Below are 27,986 nucleotides of genomic sequence, written 5' to 3'. Positions count from 1 at the left end.
GCTGAGCGGCGGCTGCGCGCCCGAGCCCGCGAAGTCCGAACCGGCTGCCGGCGGGGGACGCGCTGCTGCTGCCGCGGCCGAGCCGGGGTGGATTCCTCGGGACGCCGGGTCGTGCGCGGCTCCGGGCGGAGACAGCGGCCGTGCGTCGCGCAGGCCCTGGATCTGGTACTTTTACCCCCCGGCGGCTTCCGAAACTACAGCTCCCGGCTGGCCCCGCGCCACCCCGGCCCCGCCGCGCTCGGGGGCCGGTGGGCTCCGGGCGCCAGCGCCTTTTGGAGCTGGGCCGGAGGCGGTGGTTTCCTTGCGGCCGGTCCCTGCCGGAAGGGCGGTCTCCTTCGGTGTTTACGTGAATGGGCGATGAGTCCCGGCGTCCAGGGGAAACTGAGGCCTAGAAAAGTAGAGAGACTTGCGGGCGTGGGGCGGGGCACACGGTTTTGCTTCCCAGCTCAGAGCCGGCGCACGTGATCAGTGGCTACACCTGGTCGGCCTCCTGGGAGAGCTGGGTGTAGCTCTGGGCCTGGGAGCAGAGGGTCGGGGACGCAGGCGCGGGAGGTGCAGGCGGCCCAGGCTGGGGAGGGTCGCTGCTGGAATCTGCCGCTCAAGCTCGGGTGTGAGGAAGTGAATTGTCTTGCAGGTGGAGCATGTGCACCTGTGCCGGGGGCCAGCCCTATGTCTCTGGGAGCCTGGGCACCGCTCCGGAGCTGGAGCTGTGTGGGGTGGAAGAACGGGGCAGGGCTATGCTAGGGCCTTCGCCTGCCCAAGCGCCTTGTGACGGATGACGCAGGCTTGCCTTTTGACCTTGTTTGCGGGAGGGGCTGCCTGAGTCGACTGGAGATGTGGCCTGGCACAGACTGTTGTTGTCCATGTGTCCATGCCGTAGGGGTTCCTGTGGAGAACAGTGTCGTGTCCCAGCGTCACGGCTGGCATCATTCCCCTGGAGTGGCTGAGACCCTGAGATGTTCGGAGGGGGTTTTGTCTCAGCCGCACAGCTGCGTTTTGGCCAACCTCTGTGCCCTCCTGAGAACAGGCCAGCATGCCCAAGATAACCCTGAACGGTGTGACAGTGGATTTCCCTTTCCAGCCATACAAATGCCAAGAGGAGTACATGGCCAAGGTTCTGGAGTGTCTGCAGAAGGTAAAGCCGCAGACCACAGGGTTTGTAGGTTGGGCATGGGTCAGAGTGGGTAGAGCTTCAGCAAAGAGCCGACATACTTCCACCTTCCTGTTCACTCTGCCCAGGTCCCACTGGGCCAAAGGTACCCTTCTGGACATGGGTTCAGTCCCAAATAGCGCTGATGTTCTGGGTGGGTAAGAGAGGCAGTAAGTAAATGAGAAAAGATAGTTCTAGGTGGCGGTTAGTGCCGGGAAGAAAAGATGTACGGTGACAGGCTCGGAGCACCTTTGGGACTCTGAGGAGGTGGCGTTTGAGCTGAGACCAAGTGAGAAGGAACAGCCATTCCTTTGAAGATGTGGAGGTCGTACTTCCACCCAAGGGACAGCCGGTGCCAGCCCTCATTTGGAAGGTCTTTAGGTCCCAGGGAGTGCAGGCAGGTGGCAGAGGTGCCTCCTCGCTGCCCTCTGGTACCCTGCTCAGGCGCCAGCCCCCGAGGGCTGAGCGCAGCGGGGCTGGTGGCTGCCGTTGCGTGCGCAGGCTCCGGCAGCCAGTAGTGCAGCTTTGCAGAGTGTCCCACTCAGGCTCACGTCTGAGGGCCTTCGGGTCCCATCCAGAGAGTGTGACAGCCGGGGCACAAACTCAGACCCGATGCCTCATCAGTCATCTCGCTGTCTATACTAGGCTGCAAAACACTCTGCAAAGTGTTCGCTAAAGAGCGCTGAATCGGCCACAGCTTTGGGCTGGAGAGCCGAGGTCGTCCTGTGGAGTGGTCCACGGCTCTCGGGGCTTTTGCCACCTGGTGGGCTTGTCTCGGATGGGCTGGATGGCCTGCTGCACCTCACCCCGCTTTCCCCTTGACCCTGTTCCCACCCACCCCCCAGAAAGTGAACGGAGTCCTGGAGAGCCCTACGGGCACGGGGAAGACCCTGTGTCTGCTGTGCACCACGCTGGCCTGGCAAGAACATCTCCGCGACGCCATCTCCGCCCGCAGGATCGCTGAGCGGGCGCAAGGGGAGCTCTTCCCAGATCGCCCCTTGTCATCCTGGGGGAGCACTGCTTCAGACGGAGATGCCCCAGGTGCCACTCCAGTCAGCCCCTCCTAAGTCCGCGGGGGTGGAGCAGAGAGGAGCCGAGTGGGCCGTGTCATCGCTGCCATGTCCTTTGTCACCATCCTGGCTGAGATCCTAGGGTCGGAGCCTTGCGGCCCGGTTAGGACACTGCAGATGCCCACTCAGCCCGCTGCTGGTAACGAGTGTTGGGTGTGACGCTTTGCCCCCGGAAGGGCCGAGCTAGCCAAGCTCCCCTGGGTTGGCGCATTGAGGACGCTCCCTCGTGGAGCCATGACCGTCTTGCTCCCTGTGTCTGGACAGCCTGCTACGCGGACATTCCAAAGGTCATTTACGCCTCCAGGACCCACTCGCAGCTCACGCAGGTCATCGGCGAGCTCCGGAATACTGCCTACCGGTGCGTCAGGCAGCGCTCACGCGGGCGGGGAGCGGGAGGGGAAGGTCTCCGCGCGTGGTCGCCCATGGTGACCTGCCTGGAGCCCACCGTGAGCACACGCTGCGCTCCCGCCGTCCCCAGTGCCCACTGCTTGTGCGGGGACAGCTTTGAGCTTCCGCGCCACTGTTGGCTGCACCCTGAGCCCCTCGCGGCGCTGTGGCGTCAGCTGTGGGAGGCCCGGCCCCGGATCCAGCCGGCCGAGCTAGATGCCCCGCCTGGGCTCTCGTGAGGGAACACAGAGACAGCGGTGTGTCCCCTCCCTCTCATCTGCCCAGTCCCCTTGCCTGCGCCTGCTTTTCTGCTCACCCTGGGTCCTGTCTCAGAGAGCCCCTCCCAAGCCTGGGTCACATGCTGGCCATGACCACCCCTCCGCCTGCGCCGAGCCATTTCCCGGTGCTCCCTGTGCGTGCCCGCACTGCCCATGCTGCTGGCTGGCGCTGCGGGCTACTGCTTTCCGGTTCTTGGACCCTCGACTCTGTCCCCAGGCCGAGGGTGTGCGTCCTGGGCTCCCGGGAACAGCTATGCATCCACCCCGAGGTGAAGAAGCAGGAGAGTCACCACATGCAGGTGGGCTCCCGGGTCGGCCCTGTCCTCGGCGGCGCCGCTGGGCAGTACTGCCAGGCTCTCCGACCTCCCTGCCCTGCCCCTGGGCATGGCGGGTACCAGCTGCTCGGGGTGGAGTGGGCAGGGGGTGGGACGGCGCGGCCGGTGGTGGACCCGCCAGCCAGCCCCGGGCTCCGTCCGTTCACGGCCGTCACACTAGCTGGGACCACGCGCTTTGCCTCCTAGGTCCACCTGTGCCGCAGGAAGGTGGCCAGTCGCTCCTGTCATTTCTACAACAACGTGGAAGGTGAGGGGCCCGTGCGGGCCGCTGCAGGCTGAGCTCAGTGGCCTCGTGGCCTGCCGGCTCTTGCCCCTTGGGACTCGTGCTGTGGCATCCTGCTCAGCTGCTGAGGCGGGTGCCTAGCTCGTCCCCTGACTGGGGATCTGTGTTGGGTCATGTGCGGGAGAGCTCACACAGTGGGGCTGAGGCAGCCTCGCCTGCATCTGGGAACGTGGATTTGGGGGTTCCCCACCACCTCTGGTAGGAGGAGCTCCCTGGGCCTCAGCTGCTTGCAGACACCTGCTTCCCCCTGGGAGTCGAACTGGGTGTCTGCCAGGCAGGGTGCCCACATGACCACCCCCTTAGGAAAAAGCCTGGGCGCTGGGTGTATGGCGAGCTTCCTGGGGTGCAGCATTCTGGGGGAGTCAGCCAGGGATGCTTCCGGAAGCTCGTGCCTGGTCTCCCAGACTCTCCCACACACTGCTTCCTTTGCGGATTTCGCGGTGCGTCCTGTCGCTGCGGCACGTCACAGGGTGGGTGTGGCGCTCTCTGAGCCTCCGATGTCCTCCCAGCGACTCCTGCAGCCTCATCCAGAGGTGGTGGCAGTGACGGGCACAGGGTTCATGACAGCAGCCTGCGTGGTCCTGCTTGATGAGCCTGACCGCAGGAAAGGGCCCCCCGTGTCCCCGTGCGGACCTCCCTGGGGCCCAGGGGCCCTCGGGCCGGCCGGGCACCCTGGAGCCAGAGGCGATGGCAGAGCGGCCTTTGTGGCTGTGGTCTTCGCGGTTTCCTGGCTGCAGTCAGGGCTCTGTGGCGGGGGGGGGGGGGGGTTCGGGGTGCCCTCTGCGTCCTGCCTCAGGGTTGGGACGCAGACTCTGACGCAGAGGTGACGTGGGCACCGGAGCACTCCCGAGGCGTTGGTGGTGCACAGGCTGCCGCCGTCTGGGTGTGGAGTGCCCGGGGTGCCAGGCCTGTGCAGGCAAAGGGCGCTGCCCCGCCCGAGGCCTGGGCCGGGCGTCCCGCCTCCCGCTCAGGAGCCCGCTGCTCTGCCCTCGGGTGTCCTGCTGTGTCTCAGTTTCCCCTGCCCCTCCCCACCATCGGATGGGAGGGTGGCATCTCCAGCAGCTGCCCAGCCCTCGGAGGGGAGTGGGGGAGGGCAGGGACCCAGGACAGTCTGAGAGGAGGGGACAGTAATATGGGAGGAAGGGGAGAGACGCATAGCTGGAACCTCGGGGGCCAGCCTGCCTGCAGCGTCTCCACACCAGGCAGCCCTCGGGGGCCCTTCTTGCTGCAGCCCCTCCCCCAGCTCCTGGCTAGCCTGCTGCACAGCATGTAGATTGGCTGCTCGGTTGCTATGGCACTGCTGAGTGGATGCCCCCCCCCCCCCCCGTCAACGGCTGTCTGGGGGCACTTTAGGATTGGGTCACCGCTGAGGGCCCAGTGGTTCTGGCCTCTGCACTTCAGGGCCGGGCCTGGCGCCTGCCACCGTGGGGCCAGAGCCAGGCCCGTTTCCACGTGCGGCTGCCTGTCAGAGGGGTCCCTAGTCCTGCCCCGCAGCCACCCAGTCGCTGGGTCAGAGCAGCTCCCAGCAGCTTCCGTTGGCCCAGCTGGGGACCTGCGTCCCTTCCTGAGGCCCTTTCTGAGAAGGAGCCCTGGGGCTCTCAGGCGTGGGCAGCTGCACAGGACTGACATCTGTGTCCTTGGGAGCACTGGGGCGGCAGTGACAGGCCAGCAGCTCCCCCTGCCCCCCGTCCCTGAGGTTCCTCGGCCCTCCTGGCGCCCGCCTTCTGGGTACAGAGCAGGGTGCCCTTGGACAGAGATTCTGTCTGGTGGGCGCCCCAGTTCTGCCCTGAGGGAAGGTCTCGGGGCGGGCATGACCCACTGCCTGCTGCGTCCCTGGGGTTCGGGGGGCTCAGTGGGCCGGAGGCATGTGTCGACCCCTGCCTGTGCCCCCAGAGAAGAGCCTGGAGCAGGAGCTGGCCACCCCCATCCTGGACATCGAGGACCTGGTCAGGAGCGGCAGCAAGCACAGGTGAGGCCCCGGGCCGCGTGCCCCGCCCTCCCGGGCCGCCCGCCCAGGGGCACGCGCCTTTTCCCTTTCGCGTTCCTCTGTTAACCACGAAACTAGTAGGCGTTCTGTGTGGGAGAGCGTGAGTGGGCCTAAGGACCTGAGCGAGGGGACCCGCCCTCCGTCCTGCCCCCGCCCCCTGCAGGCGACGGCCCGTGAGCCGGACACTTGCTGGCGACCTCTCGGAGCATCAGGGCTTCAAGCTGTGACGAGCTGTCTCTGCCCATCTCACTGCCCTGCCTAGGGCGGGGTTTTTGTCTGGTGGGCTTTTGGTAGGTGAGCCACGCACAGCATCGGATGCCGGCGGCGTGAACGGCAGTGCAGCGGACCCCGGGGCTGGCCCCAGGCTCCGGCTCCCGTCCGAGCCCCTGTGCACGATGCAGCAGAGGAGGCCACGTCCGGCCCGCTGGGGGCCGTGGCCTGGTGTCCCTGCCGCGGTCTGGAGCGCCCGCTCCCGCCTCAGCCCGCGGGAGCCGCCGGGGCGCCGGCAGCGGCTGCGTGCTGGCTCACGGCGCCCTCTCCCGCTGCTGCCCAGGCTGTGCCCGTACTACCTGGCCCGGAACCTGAAGCAGCAAGCCGACATCGTCTTCATGCCCTACAACTACCTGCTGGACGCCAAGGTGAGGCTTCCGCCTGGGTTGCTGACGACCCCTGACATCGGGTGTCCCGGGGTCGTGAGGGCCGTCAGAGCCTCAGCTGACCTGGGTCCTGGGGCGAGACCCCCCGTCGGAGCAGCAGGCACACGCGGGAGGACCGCCCCCCTCACTGGTCACAGCGCGGGGCTCGCGGCAGTCGGGCTGGCCCCGCCTCTGTCCTGGGAGCTCTGCGCCTGGCTCTGCGGTCAGACACTAGGCGGCCCGGGCGGCGGCCGGCGGCGTGGCCTCGGCGCGTGCACACGTGCCGGTGCCGCCCTCCCGTCCGACGTGGGGGTGCCGTGCACGTGACGACGACCTGCAGACGTCCGCCGGCTGCGGTTCAGGCCGATCGAGTCGCCACGCTGGGCACGGGTCCGGGTGCTGGGAGGCAGCAGGGAGCAGAATGGGCATCGCGCTTGGAGCTTCGCTTCCGGCGGGGTAGACAGCAGGGGTCAGCCTGAGCCAGCAGGCCCTGAGGGCTGGGGCACGTGAGCATGGGGGGCTGGTGAGCCGCGGCGGAGCGGTGGGCACCCCGACGCCTGGAGCCCTGCCCAGGGCACGTGGCTGGAGTAGGGGGCGGCGGGGCGCGGGAGCCCGCTGGGGCCCGGCTCTGGCACCGGGAGCCTGCCGTTGCGAGCGGGTGCGTGTGATGCTCCCAAACCACGCTTTCAAGCTGGCCGCTCGGGCCCCACCTCGGAGCAGTTATATCAGAACTGACCAGCTGCTTCCGGAAAGTCACGGAGAGGCAGAGGATCACAGAGCAGGACAGCGTGGACAAAGAAGAGCAGGGGGGCGGCTCACTCCGGACGGCGAGACTCACTGCAGAGCCCGGAAACGTGGTGCGGCGCGTGCGGGACAGGCCCGCCTCGGCGTTTGGCAGGCTCGCCCGGTGTTTCAGTGGGAGAGGCGGGGTGCTTTGTGTGCCCCACAGTGGGACTGGAGTAGCCGGATGTCTGAGTGAGAGAAAGTGGGCCTCGGCCAGCACTTCAGTACACTCCGGGGAACAAACCGAGACACGAGAGCCGCAAGGCCCGGACGCCTCTGAGAGGACCGGGCAGGGGCGGGCCGAGATCGCCCGGACACACAGGACGCTAGCCGCAAAGGCGAAGATCGATGAACTGTTCTTCACCACACTTAAAAGCCTTGTGTTTGGAAGAGTTAAGAAAATTAAGAAAATTGGCAGGCGAGTCCCAGGAAGGAGAGGAGTGCCCCTGGCACATTCGTCTGCACAGGGCTGTGCTCAGTAGGCACCGTGCACTGGGCACTCAACAGAGTCCCCGCCAGCCGTTGGAAAAGGCCCGCACAGACGTCCGCCGCGTGGAAAGGGCCGGCCGAACAAGCCACGCGCAGGAAACGTTCGGGAGAGGCAGGCGAAACGCCCGGGCGGAGGGCGCCACGTCCCACCGACGCGGCTGAGTTTAGGAGGAGACCTGAGCTCGGTGCCGTGGGTGAGGACGGGGCGCCCTGGAGGTTTGCCGCCACCGTGGGGAGGAGTGGCACCCCACCCTGGAAAAGCCACGTCGTTCTGGAGCCTCGACAGTCACCAGAGCCAGGGGGCAACCGTGTCCATCTACAGGTGATGTTCCCGAAGCGGCCACATGCTGGTCTCGGGAGAACGTGCTCACACGGAGCCCTGGCGGGCTGGCTTGTCCCGACGGCCGCGCCGGCTGACTCGGCCTCTGCGCGCAGGGAGCAGGTCGGAGGTCGTGTGGCGGGGTGTTGTCTCCTGCTTTGGATGGTGGCTGCGCGGTGCTCACAGGTCTCAAAACTCAGCTGTGTCCTTAAAACGGGCACTTTATTTGCGAAGATTAAAATTCAAATTGAGTTGATGAAGTACAGATACCAGAGCCCACCTGCGGCCATGGCCTCACAGCCCGCGAGTGGAGCCTCCTCTCCAGGAGCGCGCCGGCAGAGGGCGCTGGTCTGCCTGCGGCCGAGCAGCGCGCCGCGGCCAGGGGCCACCGGCCTGCTCCCCCGTGCTGTGCCAGGGTCGCCAGGTGGACGTGGGCGGGCGGCGCCCGGCGACCGTGGCCACAATGAGGCGACGGGCTGACCCCGTGTCCTCTGGCAGTGTGGGGCGCGCTCAGGTGGGGAGTGAGTGCCTCCCCGAGCCTCTCCCTGCCTGCCGCGTGCCTCGGGCTCCCCCTGCGCGGGCCCCCGAGGCTGGTGGCGACCCGGCACTGCAGCCCTGCTCCCTTCCCTCCTGCCGCAGAGTCGCCGGGCACACAGCATCGACCTGAAGGGGACGGTCGTGATCTTCGATGAAGCTCACAACGTGGTGAGTGTCGGGGTGGCCGTCGCGAGGCCTTCCTCCCGCCCACCTCCCTGTGGAGAGCAGTGTGGGCCTTTCTCCCAGCCTCTGCGGCCCTGGCTCTCGGGGCCAAGCAAACCTAGATGTCACCCTCACGCCCTGCCCCACCTTCGCGTGGCCTCTGTCGGGGCCCCGTGTTTCCAGGCATGGCCGCCTCGACCAGGGCACTGAGGGCAGGCCACTTGGGGCAGCCGCGCGTGCTCTGGGGCCTGGGGCGGCCGTGCGGGAGCGTGGCGTCCTGCGTCCGTGGCGGCCACCCCCGGCCCCCACTCGGTCCCAGGCGCTCGTGCGGGACGATAGGCCCAGTGGGCCGGGGCTGGCTTTTGAGAGCAGCTAGAGACCTTGAGGTTTTAATGGGCAGTTTTCAATCATGGCGTTGTTGGCAGCTCAAGCAAAGTGGTGTTCCAACACCAGTCTGGGTCAGGCGGCCATCCTGGGGCCCATTTGTCACCTGGCCATGAAGGTGCGGGGTGGGGCCTGGGGCCCCTCTGCTTCCTTCATCTCCTGCATCCCAGCCCTGCTGCACCCTGTAACACGGTGTGCTCGCGCGCTCAGGAGAAGATGTGCGAGGAGTCGGCGTCGTTTGACCTGACTCCGCACGACCTGGCTTCTGGACTGGACATCATCGACCAGGTGTTGGAGGAGCGGACCAAGGCAGCGCAGCACGGCGAGCTCCACCTGGCGTTCGGTGTGGAGTCTGGCACAGGTGAGCTTGCGGGCAGGGCGCCAAGACGGGCGAGAGGGGGCGAGAGGGGCCTCAGGTCCTGGACGCCGAGTCGGCGCAGGGCCCTTTCTCATTGATGTTTGGGGACAATGTCAGCTTCTTCACGAGGCTTCTCGGGGCCTGACAGACCAGAGGGTGGGTACCGCCCAGTCATTCCGGTGTTTTCTGAAGACCTTCCTTTTCCAGCCGGCACCTACTTTACCTACGAGCACCGTCCACACGGAGCCCCCCCATTCCCTTCCCCCCGCCTGGCGTTTTAGGAGGGTGTTTCCTCAGGCGGCTCTGTGGCTGCTCAGAAACCCGGTGGGCATGGTTCCGCCGCCTGGGTGTTCTCTGCTGGCGGCTGGCGGAGCTGGCGGGATCCGGGCTCGCTCAGCCAGAGCCCGCTGGGGGGTGGTCCCCGGCAGTGGCGGCTGCCATGCGCGCGTGGGCCGCGCCTGTCTCCAGGTGTTCTGTGCACCCCCCCCCCCCCCGCATGCAGCTTAGGCGCGAGTGGTCGCAGGGTCCCCGTTTTCTCACGGTCACTGACATGAACAGACCGGGGAGAGCAGGGGCCCCCCGCCGGCTCCCTCTTTGCCCTCCCTGCCCGGGCGCCTGCGTCTGTCCTCACGTGGGTCTCTGGCCTCCTTCGAGCCCTCACATGCCTGCGTTGGAAGAAGGGACTTTCGGAAATGGCATTTGTTTGTTTAGCATGGAAATTCTCAAATGTTTTGCCTTCAGGATGCTTTAAATTCTTAAAACTTACTGATCTTGTTTTATGTAGGTTACATCTACTGGTAATTAACTGAATTAGCAAAGATATACTTAGTTACTCACTTAAATAACAAATTGTTACATGTTACTCAAGTTTCCTAGGGCTGCTGAGTGGTGTAAAGTTACAGAAACTGAGCCTTTCACAGTTCTGGGGCCCAGAAGTCTGAGAGCCAGGTGTGGGCGGGGCCGGCTCCTTCTGGTGGTTCTCGGGCCTGTGGCCCAGGCCCCTCTCTCAGCTCCTGGCAACTGCCGGCGTCCTTGGCTTGTACACACATCACTCCAATCTGCTCCATTCTCACCTGGTCTCACCTTAGTGTCTGTGTCACTGGGCTGGGGCCCACTCTGGTCCACAGTGACCTCATCTTTACTCGGTCACATCTGCAGAAACCTTGTTTCCAGGTAAGGTCTCATTCTTAGGCGTCGAGCAGGACGGGAACGTATCTTTTTGGAGGATGCAATTCACTCTATAACGTACTAACATAAGTAATGTTTTTCTTAAAAAATAACTTAAAAATTAGAAGAGTAGCATTGTTTTACAGTTTTGCAAATCTCTTTACTACCTGGCTCTTTGGCAGACAGATCTTACACTTTCTGCTTTTGATGTGATGCGGTTTCACCTTCATGTACTGGTCCCAGTTCCTACCACAGACTCAGTGGCTGGAAGCAACGCAGCCTTGGCATCTGACAGTTCTCAGAACCGCGGAGCAGGTCGGCAGGGCTCCCCTCCTTCCGGGGGCTCCGGGAGGTCCCTGATCCAGCTCCCAGACCAGAGGCACCGCATCCTCGGCTTGTGGCCTCGTGTCACTTGGGCACCTGCTCCGTTGGTGGCCCTGTCTCTGACTCGGACCCCCTGCCTTCCTCCTGTGAGGACCTGCGATGGCATTTGGGGCCCAGCTGGGTGATCAGGCTCACCTCATGTCTCAGGACCCTTAACGTCTTGACGTCTGCGAAGTCCCTTTTGCCACAGAAGGTGATATACTCACAGATAACGAGGATGAGGATATGGGCATGTCGGGGTTACCGTCAGCCTCCCCGACTCGGCCTCCGGAAGACGGGGAAAAAGGCAACTAGCACACGGTCACTGTCGTCTAGCGGTAGAGACGCCACGAAAATCGGCTTGGCCTTGCAGCGTCCTGACAGGTGTCAGCGCCCCGGTCCCCTAGCCACGCCTGACGAGCTGCCGCTGATGGAACCCGTTCCCCATGGCAGGACGTTCTAAGAGCTGCGCCCAGCACCCGGATACCCGTGTCTGGGTGAACAGATGGGTGTTTTTCTAGGAAGTTACCCAGAAGCGGCCATCTGGCCAGTGGTCGTGCACCTCAGACCTCGTTGCTCTCAAATTCTATTTTGTGTTTAAGGTCACGTGTTCTTCAGGGTCGTACCGGAGCGCGGCAGCCTCGCGGGGCCCGGTGCCGCCTTCCCGCGGCCCGCTCGCTCTGTGCCCGCTCGGCGTCTCCTCGGGGGCCGCACGCCATGGCTCCGCCCCAGCTCCAGACCCCGTGCTCCCCAGGCCTCTTGTCTGTTCTTTGACTTAAAAAAATCCGTTTACCTCCCTCTTTTTAAATTGAGGTGAAACGGGTGTGATCCAGCATTTGTCCCCTCCCTCCTCCCTAAGGCAGCGGTGCCTGACCTTGCGGCACCAGGGACCAGGCCACCAGGGCCGCCGTGGGACTCTGAGGCGGGATGGTCCGAGGCGGACCGGAGGCGGGGCGGCCGGCGCTGGGGAGCGGCCGCGCGCGCAGATGGCGCCTCGCCCCCCCCCCCCGCGCCCCCCGCGCCCCCTGCGCCCCCTGCACCCCCTGCGCCCCCTCCGCCCCCTGCGCCCCCTGCGCCCCCTGCGCCCCCTCCGCCCCCTGCGCCCCCTCTGCCCCCTGCGCCCCCTGCGCCCCCTGCGCTCGCGTGCTCCTTCTCAGGCGGCTCTTCTGGGATGAGTTTCGTTTTTCTTCTGGTTGCATCTGAGTTCTGTCTCTTCTCTTCCGAGCGTTTGAAAGTTGATCTGTGTTGTCGTTCCGTGTCTTGCATCACGTTCTAAACGCTCGCCTGGTTCCTGTGACCGCCGTTTTTGAGCGGTGTCGAGCAGACAGGTCTTTGCTGTAGAACTCCAGCTCGTCCTCCCCAGGCTCCCTCCTGCCGGCGCACTGTCCCACGTCACGAGTCCCCCTCTGCGAGGGCAGGGACGCCCCCGTCCCTGTGTCTCAGCGAGTTTCCTGTGGCCAGTGCGGGACACAGGTGGGCGGTCGCCTGCGCCGCTCCCCTGTCTGGTGGCCCGGAACCCGCCAGCGGGACGTCCCGGCCCGGAACCCGAGCGCTGTCCTGCGTCTGCTCTCTGGGCTGTGACCTGGCTGGACAGTGGCTCAGGCTCCACCTTTCTCAGTCTGGACGTTCTCGATGAGCCGTGATCACGTTGAGTGGCCCGCCGCGCGGGTGTGTCTGCTGCGTCCTGGCGGTTCGATGCGGGTTGCCGTCTGGAACAGGAATGGCCCAGAAGCGACGTCCGCGCAGCCCACCCTGCCGCAGGCTCAGCCCTTGGCTGTCGCGTCGGCGGCGACGCTGACCGTATCCCCGGTTCAGCGGTGGGGTCCCTGGCTTTCTGCCGTGAGGTCGCCGTTTTTCCACTTGTGACTGCTGAGTAATGAATTCACGATCACGGTGACGTTTGCAAAATGGTGAGCCTTCTTGACCTTCACGCCTCCCGTGTCTGAGCTGCGACTCCCCTGGGCGGGCGCCGTCTGGCCTGCTCACACTGGCGTGGGCACGGCATGCCGCCCCGCTTAGCCGGTGCCCTCCGCACGGCTGTAACCCTGTGCTGGGTCCCTCGGGCTCAGTATTTCGCTTACTTGTTTGATCCTCGAATACCCAGCCAGTTGTTCCGAATCAGTAACCCCCCCATTCGAAGTGCAAGTCTGCTCACGGGAGCTAGATGTTGGTCCACATCCCTCTGTCCCGAGTCTGAGAGCATGTAGTCACAAGACGTTATTCAGAAGCTTCTTGGGTCATTTCCTCTCACTGCACCGTGGTTATAGCATTAATTTTAGGCTTATCTGTTTCTGTTTTTCTCCATTCACATTGATTTTATTATTACGGTGCGTGTGAGAAACATTTACATGGTTCCAGAAATCTGAGTCATAGAGTGCTTGAGAGATGTGTCTCGTTCGCGTCTAGCTCGTTCTTTCTTTGCTTTTACAGCTGTGTTTGTTTTATTGACTTTCTTTTTTTGGTTTCTCTTTCCTTTTTTTTCCCACTGTCTTCTTTCCCGCACTCTGTACGCTCTTGTTTGCCCCCCGCTGTTTGTCCCCCGTGTGTTCTGGGAATGCCTCCCTGGAGAGACGTCCTGTTCTCTCTCCAGCCGCCAGCCTCCCTCCTCTGGCTCTTCTGTTTCTGTCTACTGTTTTTATGGCATTTGGGTTGTTTCCAGAATTTTGCAAGCACAAACAGTGCTGTAATGAGTAACCCAGTGTGTGCGTACGTGCGTCATGCTCGAGGTATTTCTTCAGGGTGAATTCCCAGAAGTGGGGCTGTGGGTTAGCAGGTAAGAATGTTGGTCACTGTTGCTAGCGGGGACGCCTCGTCATGGCTGCGGGAGCCAGTTCGCGGACCCGCCAGTAGGGGGCAGCAGTGTGTCTTGACAGCCGCACCACCAGAACGCGATGCCAGGCTCTAATTCTTGCCTTTTCCATAGCCGAGAAATGGATCTGTGTGTAATTCTGATTTGCTTTTCTCTTACAAGTGAAACTGAATCTCTTCGGTTGCGTAAGGGCCTTTTCTTTTGGTAACAGCCGTTTTGACGAGTGTGAAGTCGATGTCTTCACGTTTTGTCCGTTTCTGCCCCGGGACACCGCATCGCCTCTCGCAGCCTGCTCTCGTCCGTGACAGCTTCTCGGACCGCCTTGCTTTTGAGAACCGTGATGGGTTGGGTGGGGTGTGGTTGGCTGTTTGCAGACTGTCCCCGAGTCGGGATTCGTCTGATACTTTCCTCGGAGATTGCCGGGGGTGACGGGGGTCAGGAAGGAAGAGCACAGATGCAGGGCGCCCTTTCCGTCACGTCCTGTCAAGTGTCCAGACTGTCACCTGAGCACGAGTCGCGACGTTGGTTTCGAGTCGATCACCTGGCTGAGGCCGCCTCCGTCAGGCTCTCCCTCCTCTTCTGCCCGGCGTCCTCTTGGGAGGAGGCCGAAGGTGTGTGTCCCTGTGACTGCGCGCGAGGCAGTGGTTTCCCGGACCTGACACCAGCAGCGCAGACGCCAAAAGGAAAAACAGGTGAATCGGACGTCGTCAAAACTAAGGACTTCCGTGCGTCAGAGGACGCCGTCCGGGAAGCAGAGCGGGAGAGGTTTCTGCAGACCACACGGCCGAGGAGGGACGTGTGTCCAACACGGGTGAGAAGCGGTCACGACGCTGCAGAAAGACAGCCCAGGTGCGCCGGGCGGAGGGCACGAGCAGACACCTCGTCGGGGGGTGTGCAGACCGCGGTGCGCAGGAGCCGATGCGGTGTCGCGCGTCAGGGAGGCGCGAGTCCGGACGCCGGGCGCGGACCACCCTCCACCGAGTGGGGCGGCCGCGAGCAGCGAGAGGGGCAGCGCCGGGTGCTGGCGCAGGGGCGCACAGTCGGCCCCTCCCTGCTGCGTCGCCGGCGGAGGCAGAGCCGCACGGCCGCTGCGGAGGACGGGCGGCCCCTCGCCGCGCCGCACGCCGGCGCACAGACCCGCCGCCTCGTGCCGCAGGCTGCAAGGCCGCGCGAGGCGCCGGCAGGCGGCCTCGTCCGGCCTCGTCCCGGCTGCGCCCGGTCAGGCGGCTGCACCCGTCGGCCAGACTCGGTGGCGGTGTGCTTTCTGCTCGGGGGTGGAGGCCGGTTCTCTGCCTGCCGTGCCGGCGTCGCGCCGGGTGCCTGGGCCCGCGCACGCTCTTCTGTGTGGCAGCGTCGTTCTTCCAGGAAAGACAAGTGCTGGGTGTTTCCCCTTTGTTTTCCCAGTGTTCAGATTTGGAGGTTTTGATTTGTTTCCAACTCCTTGGTCCCCTGGACCCCCGGGAGGGGGATAGTGCTCCCTGCCATCCGTGGGCACGTGCGTCCCCGCACAGGAGATGCTTTCAGCCCGCCGCTGAGTCGCGTCGTCACCGAACCTGGGGGTCCCGTCGGCTGTCGCCACGTGGGCGCCTCCGTCCTTTTGGCCCCAGTCGTCGGCAGTGGGAGTCACGAGGTCCCACCTCACCCGAGCTTCTCCGGCCCCTGACCCCGAGCCAGCCGTGGCTCCGCGGAGCCTGGGTCGCTCCTAACGAGGGCGCTCGCTGTCTCGGGCGAGACCCCCCCGGAGCTCACACCGCTGCTCCCGGCTCACGTCAGGCTCTGAGGACCAGAGCCCCCTGTCCGTCACGTCCCGCCCTTTGCACCGGCCCCACGCGCTGGGACACGGCCGGGCCGCGGGAGTGACGCAGACCGCGTCTGCCGCCTTTGTCTCGCCCAGGGCTGAACATGGAGCTGGAAGACATCGCCAAGCTGAAGAGTAAGTGCCGTCCACCCGCCCTGCTGTGGCCGGGGGCCGGGGCTGTCCCTGACCACCCCTTGCCCCGCAGTGATCCTGCTTCGTCTGGAGGGGGCCATTGATGCTGTCGAGCTGCCTGGAGATGACCGAGGAGTGACCAAGCCGGGGAGGTGAGGGACTGGGCGGCGGCCCTGCCCCCTGGCCTCGTGTGGGGAGGCTGGGGCTCTGTCCTCCAGCCCGTGCTGCCGAGCAGGCGCCACAGGCTTTATGCGCCAGCGAGGTCGGTCTCGGGTCTGGGAGGACCGTGCGCACGAGCTCCTGGCCGGCGGGCCTGTGTCTCCTGCTCTGCGTTCCCGCCTCTGGTGCTCAGCCTCCTTGCAGGGGCCTTTTAGAACGAGAGAAACACCTGCTTCCAAGTATGCCTTCTGTCAGGACGAAAGCGCGGTTACGCGAGCCACCCCTGTGGCCTCCACGGGGCCCGGAGTGTTCCGAACGGCCCCCAGCTGCTGGCCTTCTCCGCGGCCCGGGGCAGCGGGGTGGGTTTCCCATAGGCAGGTGTCGGGCAGTGGTCTGGGGCTGCTGGTATCTGCTTGGTACAAGCGGATGGCTGTGCAGGGATCCAGGCCCAGGTTGTCAGGGGTTGGGACATTCTGGAATGTTCTGGAGTGCCGGGCTGCCTGCTTGCTCTGCTGAGCTCAGGCCCTTGCAGGGCACCTCGTTGCCTCCCAGATGAACTGAGCCCCTCGGCCTGCCCTGTCCCCCATGGCCCCCAGACCTGGCCTTGCCCTTCGGCTGCCCTCCAAAGCTGCTCTCCGGGGGCGCTGCTCAGAGCCACCGCCTCGGGGAGGCCCTCACGAGCAGGCGTCGGCGCCCTGTTTGGGGCCTGAGCCCTCAGATGCCATGGCCTCCCTCAGGGCTCCTAAGGGCAGAGGCCTGTCACCTCTGCGTGGCCGCCCCGAGGGCTCCAAGCTTGTTTCCGAGTGAGGACGTGGGAAGCCGTTGGCCGTGCGGCTCCCTGAGCGCAGCCTGGGCGCCGCGGGGCCTGAGCCTCCTCTTGCCCCACAGCTTCGTCTTCGAGCTGTTTGCCGAGGCCCAGATCACGTCTCAGACCAAGGGCTGCATCCTGGACTCTCTGGACCAGATCATCCAGCACCTGGCAGGACGTGAGTCCCCGCCCCGCTGGCGCTCGCCCGGCTCGCCCTCTGCCCTTGGCTCGCTGCCGCAGCCTGCCGCCTGCACTGGGCGGGGCTCGAGCTCCCTTCCCGCCAGCCCTGGTGCCATTGGAGCGCCGTGCTTTGTGGCGCGTGGCCCAGCGTTGCTGTCGCCGGCAGCTCTCGTGGGGAGCGGGAGGGGCCCAGGTGGGTCGCTGAGCCGTGGGCGCTGCCGCTGCTGTCCCCTGCTCGACGCACAGGGCAGGGCCGGCCTGCTGCCCGAGGGCCGCCCCGCGGCCACGCGGCGAGGTGCAGACTGGCGCCGCCCGGCTGGCGCGTGGCTCCTGCTGGCACGGGGGGTTCAGCAGCCGCTGCTCCCACAGGCGCAGGGCTGTTCAGCAACACAGCGGGGCTGCAGAAGCTGTCGGACATCATCCAGGTAGGATGGGCGGGCGCCCAGGCCGGGGCAGCCCGCTGCCTGGTCGAGGCGGGGGGCGGCCTCCCCCTGCCGCGTGTGCCCGGAGTGAAGGCTCGAGGGCGGGCAAGGCGCCCACCCTGCCCGCTTCCTCGGCGGGCGCAGCCAGCTGCACGCGCCTTTTCTCGAATCTTTTCTTTTTTTTCTTTTTCAAGTGAGGTTACACTAACTTTGTCAACTTATAAAATCTCTCATTTTTTATTTTTACTTTTTACGCCTACAGCACCTGGTCTTCCTAGGTGGTCTCCCATCCAAGGACTAACCAGGCCTGACCCTGCTTAGCTTCTGAGATCAGACGAGATCAGGCTTGTTCAGGGTGGTGTGGCCGTAGACTCGAGTCTTTTCCTGAAGCTCAGAAGGAAGTTGTAGCATTAGCCCATGGGTAGTGCGGGGAGCGCTCTCTCCCCTAGCCCCATGTCCGGCCACTCAGTCAGATGTGGGGTGATGATGTTCAGGCAACACCTGTGATCCCAGGTAGGGGTCAGAGTCAGTGGATGTCCCCAGGTCCCCCGCCCCCCACACTGGGCCAGGCCAGCCTCTCTCTGGCCACCACTTTAGCATGGGGTGGCTGCCAGGGGTCGCTGAGCCCCTCAGATCCCTGGCCAAGCAACCCGCCATGCCTCAGGGCCGCAGGACACAGCCACTTCCTGTCCCGTGTGTCCAGCTGTCCTCAGGTCCAACTGAGCCACTTCCTCAGCTCAGGTGGATGAGCCAGAGCCTACTTCCCTTCAGCTGGGTGGCCTGCCCCTCACCTCAGCGGCTCTTCTGTGGAAGACCCTCTGTGGCCATTGGTCCTTGGAAAGCCCTGAGCACAGGGGTCCCCCCAGACACCCGCTTATGGAGGAGATTTGTGCCCCTTCCGAGTCTGGAACCCAAACTGCTTAGCCATAGGTCCGGAGCCCCCTCTGGCTGCCCTGGAGGAGTCGGTGCCCCCTGGCTGCTCAGGGCGGCCTGCGGCGGCAAGCATGCTGGCCCTCCCCCTGCAGGTGTGACAGGTGCTCATCCCACACCTGGGTCCCGAGCGCCCGTGGTGCCAGCCCAGGCCTTCCCCTGACGCGGGTGCGCTGGGTGGGCATGCACGGGGTCACGGGACATGCCGCGGGCCTCGGCGGGGCAGAGGGCTGGCCACGGAGGCCGCCTGTGGACACGTGAGCGGGACGCACCTCTTCACACCCCCGTGGTTCGTACCAGACAGAGCATCTAAAACTGACCCAGCTGCAGGCTGGACTAGGCCAGCCCCAAGAGGGACAGCAGGCAGAGAGGGGGGCCCCCTGGGACGGTGCGACACCTGCTGACCTGCGGAACCAGCCCCGGTGGGGTGCTGGCGGGCCCTGGCGCTGTGGGGGGCCCTACCGCAGGCCCGGCGAGCACCGTGCAAGACGCGGTGGCCCTGAGCCACGTGGACAGGCCGCACACAGCCCAGGTGGGCAGCCGTCAAGGCTGGAGGGGGCCGTGCGGCCCTGGGAGCCGGTGAGGAGCAGGCGAGGGAGACGGGGCCGGCCGCAGGGACAGGCGCCACGGCCAGCTCGCCGCTGGGCGAGGGAGCTGGTCGTGATCGAGAGCCGCCCGCTGCCCCTCGAGGCGTGAGGCGGCTCCTCGGCCGCTGGCCGCTCGGGGGCGCTGGGCTTGGGGGAGGTCGCGTGTGCTTTCCGCGTCCGCAGGCGCCCAGTTGGTACGACGTGAGGCCAGGCTTTGTCACTCCGGACGGCGACACCGGCTTCGGGCGCCTGGCCGGGGTGCTCAGCCCGCGCGGACGGCCGCTCCGACAGGCCGCGCCTCCCCTGCCTTCCAGATCGTGTTCAGTGCGGACCCTGCCGAGGGCGGCCCGGGCTCCATCGTGGCACCGGGGGTCTCTCAGTCCTACAAGGTGGGGGCCGCCTCCGGCGGGGGCTCCAGGCGGGGCCTCAGTCCTCCGGGGGCGGGGGGCCGCATCCGGGGTGAGTGCTCCAGGCGGGGCCTCAGGGTGCCCGTCCGTCCACCCTGCAGGTGCACATTCACCCTGACACCAGTCACCGGAGGTCGGCTCAGCGGTCAGATGCCTGGAACAGCGCCGCGGCCAGGAAACAAGGTGCGGCCCGGGGGCGGGGGGCGGGCCATGCTCCTCTGCACCGCCGCGTGAGGCGCCGCTTCCCGGCGCGGGGCCCTGGTCACTGCTGGTCCAGGCCAGCCCGGGCCCAGACCTCCTTACGTGACCGTCCTCCCCGTCTCAGGAGCTGTCAGAGTAGAGCAGCCTCGCAGGTGGCCAGCATGGATGGCGCGGGGCCTGCCGGGTCACTGGCCGGGCGTCCCCCAAGCCAGGGCACGCCAGGCCTTCTGCACTGCTGGGGCCGCTTCTGGAAAAGGCTGTCAGACCTCCTGACGCGCGCACGGGGAGGCCAGAAGGCGCCACCTTCACGCCGCCAGCAGGGCGACAGGTCGGGGCGGGCCCGGGCCGAGGCCATGCCCCCGGCCTCGGGATCGTGTCCGAGGCGGCTGTCGGCCAGTCACTCAGGCCTTCGGTGCTGGCCCCGCGGCGAGCCCGGCCCCGTCCCGCGCTTCCCTCGTTGGCCTCACCTGCGGCCCCATGTCCTGGGCCTGGGGCTGCCGGGGACGCTCAGCGTAGGGCCTGTGCCAAGGGACGCTGTGGCCCTTGGTGTGGCGCCGGCCTGTCCAGGTCCCAGCACGCGATTCCCCGGTGTCCAGTCCTGGCCAGCGTCCCAGCCGCCCTTTGGCACTGGGCCTTTGGGCTTTGCAGCCCGACAGGTCCAGGGCGATGGCCCTCCGCGTCCCAGCCGCGCCTCGGTGCGGCCGGTGGCCCACTGGCGCCCACCCGTGCTCTGGCCTGTGCCCCTCCAGACTCCCCGGCCGGCAGTGCAGTCCCTCTTCAAGCCACACCCTTCCGTGGGCTGCCCACCTGCCATCCGGTGGAGCCGAGCAGGAGGGCAGGGCGGGGAGTGCGGGCGGAGCTGGGGCCCAGTGCCGGCTTGCGGCATGGCCTCTATGCGCGGAGAGTGGCTATGCGAGAGATGGGGAGACCACGCGGCCCCCTGCGGCGTTCGTGATCACGGGAGGCGGTCCGTACTGCGAGCCAGGGCCCGACACCTCCCTCCACGCCTGCCAGCGCTCCCCACAGGGCCGAGCGTTACTGCTGGCAGGCCGAGCAGGTGCCAAGGGTATCCCCAGAGCACGTGAATTCTCAGAAACAGCTGCTGGCTGGGTCAGGCGTTCACAGGACGTGAGTTCATCTCCGGCCTCGCTGAGAAGCTGGGGGCGGGGCGGGGCCGGCCTGGGACGCCAGCAGCTTTGTGGCTGGGCTGCTCCCCAGCCCCTCCCAGGTCACACCTGTCTTTGCTGTGGCAAGGCTGGCCCACTGTCCCAGGGCAGATTCCATCTTGAAAGAGGAAGAGGCTCGTTCGTTTTCGGAGCCGTCTCTGCTGACCTATGACCTGTCGTCGGCTGTAGTCCCCTCCGAAGTCGTTCCACCGGTGTCGTTTTCACTCCCGGGGGTCCGAGCCCGCAGGGAGGGAGTGGGTGCTGGGCACGTCTGGTGCGGTCCCCTCCCCAGGTGGCCCGGCGCTCAGGACCTACGACTCCCTGGGACCGGGGCCTCGGGGTGCTGACATCCCTGCCGGCTTCGCCTCCCAGAGCCGGGGCCGGTGCTCCCCCTGCCAGCCCAACACCGCCAGCTTCCTCCCCGGGGTGCGCGGGGGGGGGGGGGCCTCTGCCTGCCCCGAGCCTCGAGCCACGCGTCGGTCTCTGTGGGTGTCTGGGGTTGGGGTCGGCTGGCCTCTTTGGAGCGGAGGCGACCCCAGTGGGGCTTTTCTGGGTCTGCTCCCTGGCCCCGGAACCCCGAGGGAGGGCCCCAGCTCACACGGGGCTCAGGCACACCCCCTTGGTCGGGCTTGTGCGCATGGCTGCGGGGCCCCCGTCACCGCCTGCCACTGCCCCCCAGGGAAGGTGCTCAGCTACTGGTGCTTCAGCCCCGGCTGCAGCATGCGCGAGCTGCTCCGGCAGGGCGTCCGCACGCTCATCCTCACCAGCGGCACGCTGGCCCCCGTGTCCTCCTTCGCCCTGGAGATGCAGATGTAAGGCCGCCCGCGCCCTGGGCTGGGAGGGGCCCGAGGCCGCCCCAGCCCGGGGGTTCAGGACCTCACGGGCCGCCCGCTGCCTCCAGCCCTTTTCCAGTCTCCCTGGAAAACCCACACGTCATCGACAAGCACCAGATCTGGGTGGGGGTCGTCCCCAACGGCCCCGACGGAGCCCAGCTGAGCTCTGCCTTTGACAGAAGGTAGGGGCCTGGCGCCGAGGAGGCGGGCGGGCGGGCGGGCTGAGCGCCGGGCCCCGCATGGCAGCTGCCTCCTGGCTTTGTGCAGGTTCTCCGACGAGTGCCTGTCCTCCCTGGGGAAGGCTCTAGGTGAGTGCTGGGGGACGCCCTTGGCCTGGGCTGGCCCGGGCCGGGGCCCTGCCCCATTCCGTGGCCACTGGGGATGCCCGGCTCACCCCTCCCCAGCCCTGCTCGCTCGCCCTGGGGCCGCCGGTGGGGGCCTCTGGGACCCCCCCCCCCCCCCGCTGACCGAGGCCGCTGCGCTTGCAGGCAACATCGCCCGCGTGGTCCCCCACGGGCTGCTGGTTTTCTTCCCCTCCTACCCCGTCATGGAGAAGAGCCTGGAATTCTGGCGGGTGCGTCCCCCTCCGCGTGTCCCGGGGGCGGGGGGGACCCCGAACGCCCCGCGTACGCCTTCATCTGAGACGGCAGAGGCGGTGCTGCCGCCGCCCAGGGACCGCCAGATCCGCTGGGTGTGACGGGTCCTCATCTCTGCCTTCTCCCACAGGCCCGCGACTTTGCCAGCAAACTGGAGGCCCTGAAGCCTTTGTTTGTGGAGCCGCGGAGCAAGGCTGGCTTCTCAGAGGTCAGAGCTCACCAGGGTTCGCTGCCCCCACAGCCACCACGGGATGGCCGCCATCCCTGACCAGGGGCTCCTCTGGCCCGGGGCTCTGCTGCCACCCTGGGCCCCTGGCTGTGCATAGTGGGTGCAGGTCAGCCCGGGAACCGTGCCTGGAAGAAGGTGGCCCACTTGTTGCCTGGGACAGTCTTCTGTCTCCAGATGGGGCCTGGGGTCTCATTCATGGGGGCGGGAGGGGCCAGGGCCTGAGCTCCAGGTGACCCCCCTCTCCTTCCAGGTGATGGGCGCTTACTACACAAGCGTCGTCCGCCCCGGGGCCCGTGGGGCCGCCTTCCTGGCCGTGTGCCGCGGGAAGGTAAGGCCCCGGGGTCTGGGGTGCACACTGCCCTGTCCGTCTGCCCCTCCCAGGTGCTCAGGCCTCAAACCTGTGGGCTGCGGGGTGGGCTGGACGGGCTGGGTCCCCCGTCGGGCCCCAAGTCCAGCAACCATGAGTTAGGAGAGCAGGGCTGGCGGGGGGGGCCTCTGGGTGCCCCGCCCGCCGACTGCGGCCGCTGCCCTTCCGGGCGACATCGGGCTGGCCCCAGCTGGGAGGGCACTGGGCCCACTCCCGGGGCCGAGGGCGGGAAGGACAGAGGAGGGTCCGAGGACGCGAGACGTGGGCGCAGGGCTCCGGGCGCGCGGCGTCCAGCCCGGGCCTGGCCCGCGGTTGGTTTTCTCCCTGCACTGTCCACACCTGGGTGGACCCTGGGAAAGGTCTGCGGGCTCCTGTGGGACAGCGGCGAAGACCTCATGCCATCCCCAGGCCAGCGAGGGACTGGACTTCGCAGACATGAACGGCCGCGGGGTGGTCGTCACAGGCCTCCCGTACCCCCCACGCAAGGACCCCCGGGTCATCCTCAAGATGCAGTTCCTGGATGAGATGAAGGGCCGGAGTGGGGCGGGGGGCCAGGTGCGCTGCCACAGGGCCGGGGGATGGAGGGCGGGAAGGGCTGGGAGCCCCGCGACTGAGCCCCCCGCAGTTTCTCTCCGGGCAGGACTGGTACCGGCAGCAGGCGTCCCGGGCTGTGAACCAGGCCATCGGGCGGGTCATCCGGCATCGCCACGACTATGGGGCGGTCCTCCTCTGTGACCACAGGTGCGCCCCCCCCCCCCGCACGGGACCCCTGCCTGGGAGGGCGCGGGGGCAGGCGGGCTCCCGGGCCGAACGCCCCTCCCTCCCTGCTAGGTTCGCCTGTGCAGACGCCAGAGCCCAGCTGCCGTCCTGGGTGCGCCCCCACGTCAAAGTGTACGAGCACTTCGGCCACGTCATCCGGGACGTGGCCCGGTTCTTCCGTGTCGCTCAGGAAACAGTGAGTGCGAGCGCCCAGATGGCTGTGCCCCTGTGCCCTCCCCGGGGGGGGGGCTGGGTGGACCCCGACCACCGTGTGACTGTCCAGATGCCAGTGCCAGCCCTGCTGGCTGCTGCCCCGAGCCCGGGCCAGGGCGAAGCTGCTGTCGCGGTGGCCTCGTCGCCCAGTCCCCTTCTTGCCAGGAAAGCCAAGAGTCTGGATGTGCATGTCCCCAGCCTCAGGCGGAGACCCGCAGGTGTGTGTAGCCAGGTGGCATGGCTGGCCAGGGGAGCTGCTTCCGGAGGCTGGTGGCAAACTGGGCCTGATGACCAGAGCACCCAGTTGGGGGGACCTGACTTGCCCCCTCCGCAAGGGCGGGCCCCACACTCGTGCTCCCACAGGACCGCCAGCCTCCGAGGACGCCGAGGGCAGCCTGTGTGTGGAGTATGAGCAGGAGGCAGCCCACACCCGGCGGCGGCCTGGGGGGCTGCTGGCCGCCCTGGAACACAGCGAGCAGCGGGCCGGGAGCCCTGCGGACGAGGCCCTCCCTGGGCAGGATGAGGTGCGGGTGCGGGGCACCTCCACACCACCCCGTGAACGCCCCTGTCAGCCGGTGGTCGGGGTTCCGCGCATGCCTGGCAGTGCTGCGAGCCCTTCCCCCAGCGGGTGCGCCCCGACGCGCCCCTGTGGCTTCCCTTTGGGTGGCCAGCTTGACGTGGCTCACTCGAGTCCAGCCCAGAAGCCGGTCGTCTCCAGTCTGACCCGCAGCTCCCTGCTTCCCGCTGCCGGCAACCCCTCTCCCCTCCCCGGCGGTGCTCTGGGCCCGGGGCGCCCAGCCCCCCACAGCTGGGGTCTCGCTCCCCTGTCACCTGCCCCTTCAGTTAGCCGCAAAACCGCCCACACCCGCTTTTGCGCCTGGCCCCCAGCAAGTCCCGAGGGAGGCACTGGGCACGCGGGGAGGGGGCCCTCACCCTCACTGGGCCCAGGAACACACGGGGCTTCGGGGTGCTGAGGGTGTCGGTCACCCCCAGGCACAGCGCCGCCCTGCCTCGTCCGTGCTGGGGGAGAAGAGGTCCGCGGATGAGCAGAGAGGAGGCCGCAGGAAGGTCAGGCTGGTCAGCGGGCAGGTAGGCGGGCCGCCCACGGATGCGCCCCCTGCGCTTGCCCCCCGGCCGGTGCCCTTGACTGGGCGGAGCGAGGTGTGAGCCAAGCCTCCGTCCTTCTCAGCTCCTGTGCCGTCCCCGCCAGGGGCGGTCTCTGGAGGCCTTCGGGCTTGGCCCGTTCGCCGCCTTCCTGTGGGACCCTTGCACGTGGCAGGAAGTGCGGCGTGGCACTGCCACGCTGCTCCGAGACCTGCCCGGGCCACCCCGGTTCTGGCTGTGGGGTCTGTAGCGGGTTCAGATGTCAACCTTGGTTCTGATGGCCCCCGGCCCGGCCCGCACGGGCGCCAGCATGCAGGGCCCTGCCCAGCACCTGCCTCGCACCCCCACGGCCCTGGGCCCCTTCCACAGGAGGCTCCGCCTGCCGGTGCGTGGGGTCAGGCTGCTCCCCGGGGCAGTGCTGGCCAGGGCCGGACTGAGGTGGATGGTGACATGTCCGAATGTGGGTGTGGTCTGTGCTCCTGGCCTCATGTGGAAGCAGTTGAGACCAGCTGACTGACAGCTTGGGCGGCGAAGCCTCCAGAAGGCCACGCGCTACCTCTGTTTGCTCCATTTCTGGGAAGAGGCTGGCCGTGCCAGAGGCCGGATGCTGTCAGGAAGTGGGCGGGCAGCCAGGGGCCTGGCCTCCAAGGGGCGAGCTGGGCAAGACTGGGAAGCCTGGGCCCCTCCTGCCTGGTTCCCAGCCCACCTCGCCGAGGGTCCAGCGTTAGCCCAGCGTGTGCGGCACGAACGGGCCCCGAGGTGCTGTCAGTCCCTGGGGTGCTGAGGCTTGTCCCTGGCTGTGAGCCGATGGTCCCCTGAGCCAAGGGCGCGGGGAGCTTGTGGAGGGTGGGGCCTGCACCCAGGGACACAAACTGCAGTCTGCCCCTGTGCTACTCACGGAGGGCCGGCCGTCTTTCCCGTGGGTCCCTCCTGCCTGCCTTGGCCGGGATGGAATGGGGGTGGGCGGCATGGCTGAGGGGGCGTCTGACGGGGCGCTGGGCCTTGTGTCCAGCAGGAGGGACCGGCGTCCGGGGCGCAGGTGTGCGGGGCCAGGCTCTTCATGGCGGCCGTGAAGCAGGCGCTGAGCCGGGCCAGCTTTGAGTCCTTCACCCGGGCCCTGCGGGACTACAAGGGCTCCGACGACTTCCAGGCCCTGGTGGGCCAACTCGGCCCCCTCTTTGCCGAGGACCCCAAGAAGCACAGCCTGCTCCGAGGTGCCCAGGGGTGGCGGCCATGGGGTAGAGGGGCCGCAGTTGTCCGTGCTCTCTGGGAGAGGGGCAGTGGGTGGCCCACAATTGCAGGACCCCCACTCTGGCATGGTGACTGCAGCATCCTTCCCAACAGGCTTCTACCGGTTTGTGCGGCCACACCACAAGCAGCAGTTTGAGGAGCTTTGCCTGCAAGTGACCGGCCAGGGCCTCGGCCACCTGTCCGAACACAGCCTTTCCCTTGGGCAGCAGGCGCGGCCTGCCCCACCCCCAGACGGTGAGCGGAGCTTTTCCTGCAGGGCCCTCAGACTCCTCCCGAGGGCGGGGTGCACCCAGGGTCCTGGGGCAGGTCCCAGCTTGGCCCAGCGACCCTGTTCCTGTGCGGGTCACTGCAGGGTGCACCACGAGCTGGGCCGTCCTCCACCTGGGGTCCCAGGGCCCTGTCGTTCCCCCATCTCTTGCTGGGGTGGGCCCTGCACCTGCCCAGCCAGGGAGCCTCTGCTGTTACAGGTGTCACAGGGCCCTGGCTCTGAGAAGACCCCCATTGCCCCTGGGAGGGGCCTTTCCAGCCTGAGAGTCACTCTTCCCCCCGTGGGGCTTCACGCCCCTGGGCGCCCCTTGCACCAGCCCCCTCCCGGCAGTTGCTGTCGGAGGGCGTGTGGGTCGGGGTTGTTAGGTTCTGAGGAGGCTCGTGAGGCTGTCTCCCCTCGGACAGACCTGCCTCCTCCCTAGGGGGTGCTTTGAGCCCTTGGGACCAGTCGGGTGACTCCTTTGTTTCTTCAGGAAAGAGGGAGCTGGACCACAAGCTGACCCTGTCCCAGGGTGCGGCCAGGCAGCTGGACACTGGAGAGCACCTGAATCGGGGCGGGCCCCACCTGGCCTCGGGGCCACCCCCTAAAGGTACCCGGTCTCTGAAGAGGCTTCAGACCGGAGCTGGAGCTCAGACCTCTGGAGGGTGGTCTCCTTGGTTCTGCGCCCCAGGGCAAGGGAGGCTGTTGTGGAGGGGCTCCAGGTCCTCTGGGCCACCGGACCCCAGTGCTGTCTGAGCCACGTCCCCTCCCCTCCAGGAGACCCTGGCAGCGGTCCCCAACAGGCGTCCGGAGTCCCTCGAGCAGAGACGCGGGGCCAGCCTGCTGTGACCGCCTACCTGGCCGACGCCCGCCGGGCCCTGGGCTCTGCAGGCTGCAGCCAACTGCTGGCCGCGCTGACCACCTACAAACGGGAGGACGACTTCGAGAAGATGGTGGCTGTGTTGGCGGCGCTTACCACCGCGAGGCCAGAGGACTTGCCCCTGCTGCAGAGCAAGTGGCCGACCGGTGCTTGGGGGGCGGGCGGAGGGCAGCGGGGGCGGCGGGGCCGGGCCTGAGCTCCGCTGTCTGTAGGGTTTGGCATGTTCGTGCGTCCACACCACAAGCAGCGCTTCCGGCAGCTGTGTGCAGACCTAAGCGGCTGGCCCGCCCCGGGCGTCAGCACCGAGCCACTGGGACCCCAGGAGGGGAGCCCCACGGCGCCTCCCAAACCCGCCCCTGGGGCGCTCAGGCCAGGTAGGGTGCCCCACGCTGTCACCCCTGAAGCCCCACGTAGCTCTGGTAGGGGTGGGGAGCAGAGCTGAGCCAGGCACGCAGACTCACTGCTGTGTCCAGTCCCCTCATGAGAGACACCAGGGGAGACCCGGAGCAAGCGCCCCTCCGCGGCACGCAGTGCCAGTGAGGCCGGTCTTCCGCAGCGGGGAGGCAGCCCAGGCAGCGGGCCTGTGGCGCTCACGGCGGCCCCCTTGCCGCAGGCCTGGCGTGCCCCGGCTGCAAGGCGGAGGACGCGGTCCCCTTCCAGTGCCCCTCCTGCGACTTCCACTGCTGCCGGGCCTGCTGGCAACACCACCTCCAGGTCGGACCCCGGGGACCCGGCTGCCTGGCATCACTGCACGTGCTGGGCCGAGGGCCGGGGCGGTCAGCGGTGCCAAGCAGGTGCGTCCAGCGCCTTCTGTGTCTTCACAGGCTTCTAGAAGGACGTGCCCGGCCTGCTGTGCCGCCGTCAGGAAGCAGAGTGTCACCCAGGTCTTCTGGCTGGAGCCCCAGTGAAAGCAGGCCCTGCGGGGTCTGCAGAGGCCGAGCCTCCCTCCCCCCCGGATACAGACCAGATACTTGCCTGTCGGCTGGGGGTGGGCCAGGCAAGAGCCCCGCCGCCAGGAAGGCCAGTCCAGTGCGCCCAGGGCCTGGGACTGCCCCCTGGGGGTCGGGGGTCTGCCGGTGCTTGCTTCCCCACAGCTCCCGGGCTTGCAGCTTGTGGGTGCACCCTGGGAGAAGGGACATTCCTGGGACTGCGCCTGGGCGGTGGGCCTGGTCTCACTCGGGACGATGCTAATAAAGCCATTGGCACTACTGGGGCACCACC

General features: G+C 67.0%; 1 protein-coding gene and 1 pseudogene across 16 annotated transcripts; one reads left to right on the top strand and one right to left on the bottom strand.

Moving 5' to 3' along the window:
* The first annotated feature begins 3 nt into the window (after nucleotides 1-3).
* Nucleotides 4-27,984, top strand: RTEL1 (regulator of telomere elongation helicase 1). 16 transcript variants are annotated; one of them, XM_036229135.1, is made up of 35 exons: nucleotides 5-165; nucleotides 881-1,135; nucleotides 1,996-2,191; nucleotides 2,485-2,578; nucleotides 3,103-3,184; nucleotides 3,407-3,467; nucleotides 5,397-5,472; nucleotides 6,044-6,128; nucleotides 8,356-8,421; nucleotides 9,010-9,160; nucleotides 15,391-15,429; nucleotides 15,500-15,578; nucleotides 16,474-16,571; nucleotides 16,943-16,998; nucleotides 18,827-18,901; nucleotides 19,021-19,102; nucleotides 20,966-21,098; nucleotides 21,188-21,301; nucleotides 21,387-21,427; nucleotides 21,608-21,693; nucleotides 21,846-21,923; nucleotides 22,195-22,272; nucleotides 22,720-22,866; nucleotides 22,937-23,052; nucleotides 23,143-23,266; nucleotides 23,354-23,501; nucleotides 23,647-23,807; nucleotides 24,277-24,372; nucleotides 25,403-25,601; nucleotides 25,732-25,872; nucleotides 26,379-26,495; nucleotides 26,663-26,896; nucleotides 26,978-27,139; nucleotides 27,379-27,479; nucleotides 27,590-27,718. In XM_036229135.1, the coding sequence occupies exons 2-35, from the start codon at nucleotides 1,034-1,036 to the stop codon at nucleotides 27,671-27,673; spliced, it is 3,702 nt and encodes a 1,233-aa protein (XP_036085028.1). In that variant the 5' UTR covers nucleotides 5-165; nucleotides 881-1,033; the 3' UTR covers nucleotides 27,674-27,718. The 16 variants fall into 16 exon arrangements, with proteins under 16 accessions (XP_036085024.1, XP_036085023.1, XP_036085027.1 ...); XM_036229138.1 differs by having other exon boundaries at nucleotides 23,647-23,813; nucleotides 25,400-25,601; XM_036229136.1 differs by having other exon boundaries at nucleotides 23,647-23,813; nucleotides 25,400-25,601; nucleotides 26,663-26,900; nucleotides 27,590-27,717.
* Nucleotides 17,249-17,367, bottom strand: LOC118610531 (annotated as a pseudogene).
* Nucleotides 27,985-27,986: the final 2 nt, after the last annotated feature.

Source organism: Rousettus aegyptiacus, unplaced genomic scaffold (assembly GCF_014176215.1).
Source record: "Rousettus aegyptiacus isolate mRouAeg1 unplaced genomic scaffold, mRouAeg1.p scaffold_m13_p_12, whole genome shotgun sequence".
NCBI classification, from domain to species: domain Eukaryota; kingdom Metazoa; phylum Chordata; class Mammalia; order Chiroptera; family Pteropodidae; genus Rousettus; species Rousettus aegyptiacus.
This window is presented reverse-complemented; position numbering and strand designations above follow the sequence as displayed.

What these genes read in the sequence shown, in the direction of transcription:
- RTEL1 (XM_036229123.1), top strand. Translation starts at nt 1,034, where the DNA reads ATGCCCAAGATAACCCTGAACGGTGTGACAGTGGATTTCCCTTTCCAG. An exon ending in CTCCGGAATACTGCCTACCG is followed by an intron (nt 2,579 to 3,102) that starts GTGCGTCAGGCA and finishes CTCTGTCCCCAG; the next exon opens with GCCGAGGGTGTGCGTCCTGG. An exon ending in TCAGGCTGGTCAGCGGGCAG is followed by an intron (nt 24,373 to 25,399) that starts GTAGGCGGGCCG and finishes CCTTGTGTCCAG; the next exon opens with CAGGAGGGACCGGCGTCCGG.